This window comes from Pipistrellus hanaki (assembly GCF_964339955.1).
Source record: "Pipistrellus hanaki genome assembly, chromosome: 9".
Lineage (NCBI taxonomy): Eukaryota > Metazoa > Chordata > Mammalia > Chiroptera > Vespertilionidae > Pipistrellus > Pipistrellus hanaki.
The window spans coordinates 41,482,104-41,494,152 of NC_140511.1; the positions used below are offsets into that span (position 1 = coordinate 41,482,104).

The following is a 12,049-nucleotide window of genomic DNA, read 5'->3' on the forward strand; positions in this document are numbered from 1 at the left end:
GTCTGTCCTGGTGCTGGCTTCCGATGGCTTTAATAAAACGAGATCCAGGGGTGGTTCCGTTGGATCGCACCGGGGTTCCACCACGGCATGAGTCCTGGGTGAGGTGATGCTAAGACTCTTGTTTGCAGCTAGAGCTTCTGAGTCTGAGATGCTCAGCTCCGCCCTCCGCCCTAGCCCATACCCCTGACTTGGGAAAGCGGGGTCCATTCTGTGCCAGGAAAACCCAAGCCCCAAACTGCCCCAAACACGGGGTTCTGTCCCCCGAGGGCCTGAACTTTGGGTGCGTCTCAGACCTGTCCTGACCCGCTCCAACCTTGCCTCCTTGCCGTAACACGGGGATCTGGTACTTACCTGCAGAGTAGGCGAGATGCTTCGTTGAAACGACGTGAGGGAGACTCCATTAACAGCAAAGCACGGGCCGCGTGGTCAGAATTGTGCGGTTGCTGCGAAGAGGTGCCCCCCTCAAAGGAAGGTCCATGTCCGATTCTCTGTCAATCTTTCTTGGCTCCCAGGAGTGCCTGGCACACTGTGGGGGCTTCTCGAACATTTACGGAGTCACCTACAGAGCCTAGGAGAGGGGACAGGCGGCACCAGAGGCCACAGCTCCCGGGGACAAGCAGGGAGCACTTCCACCAGGAAGACCCGTGCCTGGGATGCAGTGAGACCGGCCTGCCCACAGGAAGAGCCCTCCAAGGTCTCTTGGGACAGAAGCGCTGTGTAAGCAGGAGGCTCAGACATCTCATCCATGGCAAGAGGTTAATAAGGGCCCTCCTTATGGCAGGATTGACCTGAGGGCTCCTGCTGAGCGCCAGCCTCAGCCCGTGAGTAACTTTTTCCCAAGAATGGTGCGTGTGACCCAGGAGGCCTCCTCCTGGCACCTCCTCTCCTGGGCTCTCCCCTGGCAGCTGCCTCAGTGACAGGTTTCCTGCTGCCCCGCCCCTGCGTACCTTCTCTGTTAATTTCATTAAAATGTAGGGCTTTGGCCCTAACCAGGATGGTTCAGTGGATAGAGCGTCGGCCTGCAGATTGAAGGGTCCCGGGTTCGATTCCAATCAAGGACATGTGCCTTGGTTGCAGGCACATCCCCAGTGGGGGGTGTGTAGGAGGCAGCTGATCGATGTTTCTCTCTCATCGATGTTTCTAACTCTCTATCCCCCTCCCTTCCTCTCTGTAAAAGAATCAATAAAATATATATATTTTTTAAAATGTAGGACTTTCTCTGAGGCTCAGAGAAGTGGAATGGCTTGCCCCAGGCCATATGTAATGGGGCAGCCCAGATCTCTCCATGCCAGCCATCCGAAGGGCAGGGTCATGGCCAGCCTCTGGCCGCAGGCCTCGTTGTGATGCCTCCCATCAGTGGCCGGCTCAGGACTCCCAGCCGTTAGCCCTGCGAGTGGAGGGGGTCTGCGTCTCAGACCGGACAAGGACTGTGGGATCGCCCATCCCTCCTCCCCGAGCTGTCCCATCTCTGCTTCTCTCCTGGGGACGAGGAGAGAGCAGGGGGTGAGAGGGTGTTAGAAGATGCGAGCCCAGAAGGATTCTGGAGGTCCTCTGGTGGTGCTGAGACCCTCTCAGGCTGCAGAGGGAAAGCCACGGCAGAGGCTCCTGGAGGCCGCCCTGCCTGCGTGTGGCTGCGCTCGGCCACAGCCTGCAGCCCTGGGGTGGGCCTGGGGTGGAGGCCCCAGGGAGGGCAGCCGTGGCCAAGGAGGAGGGGAGCGAATCCTTCTCTGCGTTTGTGCATTGCCTCCTTCCCCAGGGCCCTGGCAGGCTGCTGGGGAAGGTCAGGTCTCTGCCAGCCCCAGCCCTGCACCTGTCATGGCGTGTGGGGGTTCCCCTTCGCTCCCCTGGGATCTTGGCCCTCCTCCGTCCTCCTGCTCCCTCGGAGCCAACCAAAATATTGAGCTTGGCCCTGTGAGGTGCAGCTTGCAGTGACACAGAGGCTGTGGCTGCCATGGACACGGAGGATGGCAGAAACGCTGGCAGGCACTTCCTCTGGGCTGTAGCGGCGGCAGCCCTGGATTCAAATCCCTCTCCCATGCCCATTGGCTGTTTGGCCTGGGGTATGGCTATCTGTCTGTCAGTCAATATATATATAAATTAAACGCATATATACTCAATTAATAGACTTTATTTTATTTTTTTTAAGAACAGTTTTAGGTTTATAAAAAAAAAAAATTGATCAGAAAGTACAGAGAGCCAAAACCGGTTTGGCTCAGTGGATAGAGCGTCGGCCTGCGGACTGAAGGGTCCCGGGTTCGATTCTGGTCAAGGGCATGTACCTTGGTTGCAGGCACATCCCCAGTAGGAGGTGTGCAGGAGGCAGCTGATCGATGTTTCTCTCCCATTGATGTTTCTAACTCTCTATCCCTCTCTCTTCCTCTCTGTAAAAAAAATCAATAAAATATATTTTAAAAATAAAAAGGAAGCACAGAGAGTTCCTACATGCTCTCCCTCCCCCACCTCACAGTTCCCCCTATTACCATCCTGCATTAGGGTGGTGCATTTGTTACAACTGATGGGCCAGCGTGGATCCAGTATTACTAACTAAAGTCCATGGTTTGCTGTAGGGTCCATATACTAAGCGGTTTGATAAATGTATAAGGACACGTGTTCACCATTACAGTATCACGGAGAATAGTTTCAGTCTTAACAATCCATCCCCGGCAACCACTGATCTTTTGTTGCTTCTGAATGTCCCATAGGTGAATCAAACAGCATTCAGCCTTTCCAGATCGGCCCCTGTCGCATAGCAATATGCTTTTAGGGTCCCTGCCTGCCTTTGCGTGGCGCGGGAGCTCATTTCTTTTTATCCCTGAGTGATGTTCCGTTCTCTGGGTGGACCACTGGGTTCCTCCCTGCCTGCACCGGGGGCCCGGGTTTCCGGTCTGTAACAGAAGCCTGTGGGGCTCCACTGGGCAGGCTGTCGCCTGGTGAGGACACAGGCACGGCGCTCAGCCTGGGCCCGGCAAGGCCCACACCTCCTTCCGGAACCAGCTCCTTTCGCTCAGCGTCCTGTTTTCAGGATTTTGTCGTGGTGTCTCACGGCTCCGTGTTTTTTTCCTCTTATTGGCAGCTCGGGCCCTTTTGTTTGTGTTTCCATCCCGTTCCCATTCCTCAGATGAGTGAGATGAGGCTCAGGGAGAGCTCTCGACCTGTCTAAGCCAAGTTACGAGTCAGTCGCAATAGACGAGGCTGGAACCGGGCGCTGACACCTGGCCTGGAGTCTCTCCTCTCTGGGGAAAGAGCGTGGGCTGGGGCCACAGGCAGCAGGAGATGGGGCGAGGAGGGCCCCGAGCCCTGGGGTCACGGGAGGGAAGAGGAATGGGGAAGTGGGTTGGGTGCCTTCCCAGGACATCAGGGAGGGAGAGGACCCTGCAGCTCTGTAGCAGGCGCTCCGCTCCATGCTTCTCAGGCCTGGACTCCCGGAAGGCCCTTCCCTGTGCAAACAGGAGTTCAGGGCAGGGGCCGAGAATTCAGACAAATCGGGACTTGGTGCTGAGGGGTGAGGCTCAGAGGTGGGGGCTACCTCTTGTCCCAGAGCCAGCAGGGGTTCCGGGAAGGGGATTTCTTGGGAACTTGGCTGATGCCCTGGCAGGTGGCTTGGAGAAATCAATCGATCCTAAGTAATGCCGTGGCCCTGGCGGGAAGGGGGGGGGGGGGGGCGGGTTGTCCGGATGCCAGCGTCTGAGCGGCACTTTCTGTTAGCAGAACTTCCAGGCCTCCTCGGCCGTGCAGTCCAGGAAGCCCTGTGCCGCCCGCTCTTGCTGCCCGGTGCTGGCCACTGGGGATGTAGGGATAACTCAGGCCATCCAGTGGGGGAGAAGGACATGTCCACAGCGCTCTCACAGGCTGCCCCGGAAGCATTAGGGACGCTCAGGGTCATGGGAGGCCAGGAAGGGCTCTCACCAAACCTGGGCTCAGGGAAGGCCCCTGGAGGAGGTGACAGCTGAGCTGAGGTGGGAAGGGTCAGGGGGCGTCTCAATCAGATGCAGGGACAGCAGGCTCTGCAGTGGTGAGGCTGGAGGGACTGGAGGGGCCGGGTCATGTGCCTTTAAAAATCTTTCTCTAGCCCTGGCCGGTTTGGCTCAGTGGATAGAATGTCGCCCTGCAGACTGAAGAGTCCCGGGTTCCATTCTGGTCAAGGGCATGTACGTGGGTTGCAGGCTCAATCCCCGGCCCCAACCAGGGCCACGTGTGGGAGGCCATCCATCGATGTGTCTCTCTCACATAGATGTTCCTCTCTCGGTCTCTCCCTCTTCCTTCCACTCTTTCTAAAAATCAATGGAAAACACTCTGGTTTATCTTCGGATGGCATAAATCTTTTACCTTTTGGAAATCAATGGGAAAAATATCCCCAGGTAAGGATTAACCAAAAAACAAACAAATCTTTCGGGGGACCTTGGATTCACGGCCAGTGCCTTCCTTTCCCAAGGGCAGTAGCCAATGGGATGGTGGGAAAAGGGCTTTGAGGGATATGAGAAGCAGATTGGGGGTGGTCAGGGGGTCAGTGCCTGTGCAGGGCCTGAGCGACGCCCCCGGAGACAGCCAGGAGCCTCTATCTTGATGGAGAAGCAGAGATTGGGTGGCCGTGGCCGTACCGGTAACCAAAGCCGTGGGAGTGGACGAGATGGCCCCAGAGAACACGGGAAGAAAAGAGAAGAGGTTTGCCTCCCACAGGGTGCCCGGCGTGACGGATCTTGTGAAGGTTTTCCTGGGGAGAGGCCGTTCCGAGAGCCACAGTCAGCTGAGCCGTGGGCTGAGGCCGGTGCAGACAGTTCTGCTTCCCTCTTCTCCAGGCCTGAGTGGAATTTCCATGCCGAGGGATTGTATTGCTCAGCCGTGGGGGTGGGCGAGCAGGGAAGGGCGGAACGGAGTTCACACGGGAGCCAGCCCCAGGCTGAGGGAGGGGTCCTGGGGAAGGAATGTGAGGGCAGGGGCACCTGGCTGAGGGCTTCTGCCTGCCTCAGTCACTGCAGCCACGTGCCCTCCTGGCACCCTCCCCGCAAACTCTGGTCCCTACTGAAGCCCAGGCAAGGGCTGTCCCCCCACTTTACAGATTCAGGAAGCGAGGCTCAGGGAAGAGCGCTGAGAGGCCTCTGCCGCAGTGCGAGGCAGCAGCTGACACAGGATGCATCCAGGCTTCTTCCTAAACATCAGCCGCCCCCTCCCTTCCTGAGGGCAGAGGTGGTGGTCGGACTACTCTGGGGGTGCACTGGATGAGATTTGGCTGCGTAAAGCTGAGGGCATCCCCTCCGGCCTCCCCAGGCCTCCCCAACCCCACAGGAGCTAGGCCCACCCCAATCGCATCCCTATCCCTTACTGTCCCCCAAGCCCACGGCTCTGCCCCGACTCAGAGAAATCCCAGCAGCTGCACCGTGTCCCCCCAGCTCCCCGGGGAGCCACGGGCACGGGGACCGCACCGCACCATTCCCAGCAATTAGGAGGCCCTGGATCAGTCGATATTCCCAGCAAGCCCCTAATGCATCTCTCTCCTCAGGCTGGAGGCTGGACGCCCTGTGCTGAGGTTAGCATTGGGTGGGGGCTGGGGCTTGAAGGAGCAGGTGGGAGGCAGAGGTCCTGAATGAGGCCCAGAGGTAGAAGAAGTGGGTGGCCTGAAACCCTGGGTGCCCCTGGGGTGCAGCCCCTGGGCATTTAGAAAGAAGCATCTTGGGGTGAGTAGAGGGAAAAAAGAAAAAATAAAAAAAAAATAAAGGCGTCTTAGGAGCTCATGTTATAGCCTCAGCTCAGTGCCGCCTCCAGGAAGCGCGGCTGACCCTCTCTGCCCCGTGTTAAGTGCTCAGAGCCTGCTTTTACTCTCTCCGCCAAGCGCTGCACTTAAGAGCCATTGCAGCCCGTGGTTAAGGGGCAGCAAGCACTCCCTGTACGGGAGCCAGGCAGCACTTTGGGCTTGGTGGGCCATAGGGACGCGGCCGTAACCCCTCCGCCCGGCAGCGACGGTTAAAGCTGCCGTAACAGTACGTTCACGAATGAGCCTGGCTGCCTCCTAGGAAACGCTGTTTATGGACCCTCTGAAATGTGACTCTCGTTTTCACGTGCCACACGTGTGTTCTTGTTTGGGTCTTTCTCTTCTCAATCCTTTAAAAATGTAAAAATCGTTCTTAGCTCGTGGGCTGTAAGAAATCATTGGCTCTGTATGGCCATCGCACGTAGAATGCACCGGACCTCGTCTGACCTCGGGAGCTAAGCAGGGACGGGCCGGCTGAGCACTTGGGTGGGAGACAAAAATCGGTGGCCGGCTGGATATGGCCCCCGGTCAGAGCAAGGCGGCTGGAGCCAGACGGCCTGGCTCTGCTGGGTCACCTACGGCGAGCGGCTGAACCCTTCTGTGCTCCAGATTCCGCAGGGGTGCCAGGGAGATGGTAATGATAGAGCTCTGGGATGTAAAACGGGGCAGCCGCTGAGGGAAGCAGCTCCTGGCGGTTCTTCAGAAGGTTAAACCATATGACCCAGCAGTTCCAGCCCAAAGTACTGACTCGGGAGAAATGGAAACACATGGAAACCTGCTCACAGCAGTGTGGTCCATGATGTTAACGTAAAAAGCAACAGCACTGAGACCTGTGAAGAACTTTTGTGAGTTTATTTGAGCCAAACTGTCGACAATTGCTGGGAAGCAGAACTGAGATAATGCTTCAGAGAATGGCGGGTTACATCTGTATTTATACATTGCAACCAAAGGAAGGGAAGGGACATAGGTGGGTTACATGAAATCCACTGGTGATAGATTAGAGAGGCAGGAGAAAGCAAAGTGGAGGGCGTGGGGTGGAGAGACACTTGGGATTAGATTAAAAAGTAAAATGATGGAATGATGGACACATACTTACTTGGGTGCAGGAACAATTAACACGATAATGAAGGAATTTGTGGTATCTGTCCTGGCACTCAGCACATTTGGTTGTGCCCCAGGAGGTCCAGAAAAAAAGGAAGTTACAAGTTACCCAAGGGTATGTTGTTGTTTTTTTAAATACATATTTTATTGATTTTTTACAGAGAGGAAGGGAGAGGGATAGAGAGTTTGAAACATCAATGAGAGAGAAACATCAGTCGCCTCCTGCACACCCCTCCTGGGGTTGTGCCCGCAACCAAGGTACATGCCCTTGGCGGGAATCGAACCTAGGACCCTTCAGTCTGCAGGCATATGCTCCATCCACTGAACCAAACCGCGGGCAAGGGTATGTTATCATATATGCAAAAAGGCAGATAAGCTCAGTTAAGGTAAAGGTTGACCTTGTCAGTGAAGATACCGTCCTAGGACGTAACTGCCCACCATAACTGCTTTTAGTTAAAGTTTAATTTCAGACCATCCTTTGTGGCTACTTTAAGTCTCTGAGTTCGCAAGACGGCCATGCAGGTCAGCATGTGGCCCCCTTTCGTCCACAGTAACAACCACAAAGCAGCAACAACCCAAATGTCCATCAGCTGGCGTGTGGGTAAAATGGTATATCTGCACAATTGAATATTCTTCAGCTGTAAAAAGGAGTGCACTGATTTATGCTACAGCATGGATGATCCTTACATACATTATGCTAAGTGAAAGAAGAAGTCACCAATGGCCGCATAGTGTATGATTACATTTATATGAAATGTCCAGACTTGGCACATAAATAGAGACAGAAAGTAGATTAGTGATTGCCAGGGCGTGGGGGGTGGGAATGGGGCCGATAGGGGGTGGACGGGGTGAGGATGGGGTTTTTGCTGGGATGATGACAATGCTTTAGAATTAGTTACAACTCCGTGACTATCCTAAAAGCCGAAAATGCTCAATACTGAATTGTACCCTTTAAAGGGGTGACTTTTATGGCGTGTGAATTAGATCTCAATAAAAAAAATATCAATGATAACACGCACGCCGTAGGTTGCTGTTAGAGTTAGGATATGGACTGCACTTGGAATGGTGCCTGGAGCCTAGTGTGGGCCTGCTCGTCCCCTCGCTGGTCCTGTGAGGGCCCTGAGCGGTCACCGTGTCTGTCCTGTCCACAATGTCTCCAGAGCCTTGGACAGGGTCTGGTGCAAAGCACATGGCTTCGGTGTCTAGAATCCACAGACCAGGAGTTGAGTCCTGGCTCCTTGGCTAAATCATTTGCTGCTCTGAGCCCCACACTCCTCATCTTTAACATGGGACAATGAGCCTAGCCGGTTTGGCTCAGTGGATTGAGCATCAGCCTGTGGCCTAAAGGGTCCCAGGTTCGATTCTGGTCAAGGGCACATGCCTGGGTTTCGGGCTTGATCCCCAGTGGAGGATATGCAGGAGGCAGCTGATCAGTGATTCTCATCATTGATGTTTCTATCGCTCTCTCCCTCTCCCTTCTTCTCTGCAATAAATAAATATATTTTTTTAAATATATATTTTTATTTATTGCAGAGTCTCAGTTTGTTCAGTTGTCAGACAGGGTTGGGACACACAGTGCCTTCCACCTGGGACAGTGAGATGGAACGATGGTTATAAAACGTTCAACCAGGGCCTGGGAGGTCTTACATGCTCTGTACGTGTCAGCTTTTATGATAGTTCATTTTATTTCATTTACTTTTTATGGTAATTTATTTTAAAATACTTATCTGGAACATTCTGTGTGCTAGGCTCTGTTCTAGCTACTGGGCATAGAACAGAGAACAAAGCAGACAAAATCCTTGCCTTTGTGAAACACACATCATAGTGGGATAGGCAGACGAGAAACAAAGAAAGTAAATTACAGTCGAGAAAATAAAGCTAAACGTGGCTGAGCAGTAGGGGAAGGGGTTGCAATTTCAAGAAAGAAGACCTGGGGCCGTCTGGTGGAGACAGACATTTAAGCGCAGAGCTGAGGAGAGGAGGGGAAGGAGGGAGCCGTGCGGGTCCTACGGGAAGAGGCCTCCAGGCAGAGGAGGCGGCAGCAGTGTGCGGGCAGGTTGGCTGAGGGGTGGGGTATGGGTTAGAGCAGGGGAGGGTGGCAGGGGACCATCCTGGGAGACCTGCAGGGTGGGCCTCTGACTCCAGGGGGGCCTGGGACCCCCTGCAGGGGTCTGTGCAGAGCTCACCCACCCTGACCTCAGCTGCAGTGATGTTTGCTGTGTCTAGGGCCGCCGCCTCCCCCCTCCCCTGCCTCACGGCCTTGTGCTTTCTCCCACAGAACCAGCCTGGGCCCCCCATGGGCTCCTGAGGGCCGGGCACCAGGGCCTCGGGCACGAGCATGGTAAGACACCAGCCCCTGCAGTACTACGAGCCCCAGCTGTGCCTCTCCTGCCTCACGGGCATCTATGGCTGCCGCTGGAAACGCTACCAGCGCTCGCACGATGACACCACACCGGTGAGCCACACTGGGGCCTGGTCGAAAGGACCCAGGACGCCCCAGAGTTGGGGGGTTGGGGGGGTAGGGAATGGGGGAGGGGTGTCAGCTCTGTCACTCTGCTCTGTGGCTCTGGACAGGTCAGTGCCCCTTCTGGGTTTCACTTCTCCTGTAAAATGGGCCCACGGCCATTCTTGCATCTCTCCGACCAGGCGGGGAAGGCCATTCTGCCGTGGGATTACCCAGGTGTTAGCGCTCTTCGGGCAGCAGGGGGGCTGGTCTGCTCCCGAGGTCTGGGGGGGGGGGCGCTCCCGGAGGAAGGGGTCACCCCAAGGTGAACACAAGTTCTCAGCCTCCTGGCAGATCCAGGCGGGCGGGCCTGCAGGTGGGGGTGCCGGAGGGGAGGGTGAGGAGGTGGGCCAGGCCATCGGGAGCCTGGGAGCCGGCAAGGCTGCGGCCTGGCACCGGGGCCCTGTCACCTGAGCCGCGGGCCTGCCAGGGCTGGCAGCAGGTGCCCGGCCGGATAAGAAAGCCTCCTTCAGTGTTGGCTCCCCAGCCAGGCTCCGGCTGCACTTCATCCCGGGCGCTATCGGACGGTGAATCTAGTTTCTTTTCTGAAGGAACCCAATTCCTTTAAGAAGGCATAGAGAGGGGGAGATAACTCGTGTTTATCTAAGAGCTCCGCTGCCTGAAAAAACAACTTTCTTCTTCCTTCCTTGTTTGCACAAAGAAGCCAGCTTCCAAAGCCAGCTAGCCCCCACACAGGCGGGAGTGGCCAAGGGTAGGGGTGGCGGGCGGCCAAGGTCGGGCTGGCATCTCAGGGCTACCTGGATTGGCGGCGGATGGGAGTGGGGGTGGGCTGCGCAAGTTTCCCTCTGTCTCGTCTGCTTCTCTGCTTGTGACCGTGAGGGACGAATTGCTGCATGAGTCAGGAGCCTGGGCTCGTGGTCTCCAAGTGGCGAGAAGCAGGTACCTGGTGGGTACCTGGCCTGGTTCATGGTCATGGCCCCATTCCCAGCCGAGAGGCAGCATGGCAGACGGAGGCACAGGAGAGGAAAGGGTCTGCCCAGGTCACAGAGCAGGTGCCCTCACGGCCTTGGGGGGGGGCTGGGGGGCAGGCTGCCCTGCCTGGGACAGCCTTTCCGTCTTCGGTGCAGTCTGTGAGGTCAGGAGTCAGGCAGATCTCAAGGTCAAGTTGTGTCCCTTCCACTTGTCCTGCCGATGTAGGAAACGTCCAAACCTGGAGAGAATTGTAACGGACTTTATTTGAGCCAAACGGACGGCAGCGCTGGGAAGCGGGGCCTCCGATGCTATGGGGAAGGGCCTTGGGCGGTTTCTCCTGTGCGTTTCGAAACCGGTTTGGCTCAATGGATAGAGCGTCAGCTTGGGGACTGAAAGGTCCCAGGTTCGATTCCGGTCAAGGGCATGTACGTTGGTTGCGGGCATATCCCCAGTAGGGGGTGTGCAAGAGACAGCTGATCAATGACTCTCTCCCATCGATGTTTCTAACTCTCTATCTCTCTCCCTTCCTCTCTATACAAAATCAATAAAATATATTTTTAAAAAAAAAAAAAAAAAAAAAAAGAAGAAGAAGAAGAAGTAAGCAGGGAGATTACCTGAGGGCGGGAGAAAGCGAGGCCGGCGTTGGCCTGCAGGACCGTTAACGAGACCCCGTGCTCCCTGAGGGTTAGTCCCACTTCCCAGGGGTCGGAAACAGGCATTTCAAACCCGCGTTAACCCAGATGCACAGGCTCGCTGGAGGCAGAGGCACCTTTTGCTGAAGGAGTTGGGAGCCGGGTGTGACTGCGCCGGTCCCGCCCGGTGAGGAATGTGCGATGAGATCACCCCGAGGTTACTGCCGGGTAGGCTGACAGTGCCCCTCTGTTGTCCACACTCTGCACTTGACTGTGAGCGTTCTCACCTACGAATAGCACTCACCCGCTCCAGGGCCTGCGGGGCGGGTGCACGCGATAGCGCGTGAAGTGACCGGCTCGGTGCTGGCGGTGACCGGTCAGGAACAGCAGAGATTGCTGAGTGCCCGCCTCGGCCTCTCCACTCTGCATGGAGGAGGGGGAGGGGGAAGACTTTAGAACCCCCAGGCCACTCCGCCGTGCTCTGAACCCCGTTCTCCCCCAGGCTGGGCCGGCAGCAGGGCCTCCCGAGTCAGAACAGGCAGACGGAGGGCGGCCGTCGGCTTCACCCGTGTGTCTGGTGCCAGGCGCTGTGCTGAGCACTGACATGCCTGTCACGGCCACCCTTTCTTTCTTTCCTTCTTTCTTTCTTTCTTTCTTTCTTTCTTTCTTTCTTTCTTTTCTTTTCTTTTCTTTTCTTTTTTTTTTTTTTTTTTTTTTTTTGAGGTTTTGTTTGAAAGTCAGCCTATTCCCCTGGCCTATAACTAGACAACCTGTGACTCGAATCCTCTTTGGGGTGAGGTTTTTGACTCAGGGTGCCTGATTGTAAGGTGGGTGTTAACATCTATTTGCCCATTTACATGGGCAAGCCCTGGGGAGACGGGGTGGGGCAGGGATAAGCCAGAGAAGTGGGCTTCACAGAAGAACTTGACCCCAGCTGGCCCTAGCTGGCTGTCTCTCCCCCCACCCCCTCCCACCCCACTCTCCCAGGCCACGGCCACCATTTCACTGGGGGAAACAGAAGCCAGGCTGTCAGTGCCTTGGCCCAGGTCATACCAGCCAGTAAGGGGCAGAGCCCAGATCTGACCCCGGGCAGTGCAGGTCGAAAGCTCTCGATGGGGGTGGGGAGACAGCTGA

At 55.9% G+C, this 12,049-nt stretch overlaps 1 protein-coding gene across 4 annotated transcripts in view; it reads left to right on the top strand.

Annotated features, from left to right (window-relative positions):
• GDPD5 (glycerophosphodiester phosphodiesterase domain containing 5) overlaps positions 1-12,049 on the top strand; it is a 92,829-nt gene that overhangs the window by 39,529 nt on the left and 41,251 nt on the right. For all 4 annotated transcript variants that reach the window (XM_084893398.1, XM_084893401.1, XM_084893399.1 and 1 more), the window contains one exon: positions 9,126-9,302. In XM_084893398.1, the coding sequence (XP_084749524.1) occupies positions 9,186-9,302 (117 nt within the window). In that variant the 5' untranslated portion in view covers positions 9,126-9,185. The remainder of the gene's footprint in view (positions 1-9,125; positions 9,303-12,049) is intronic.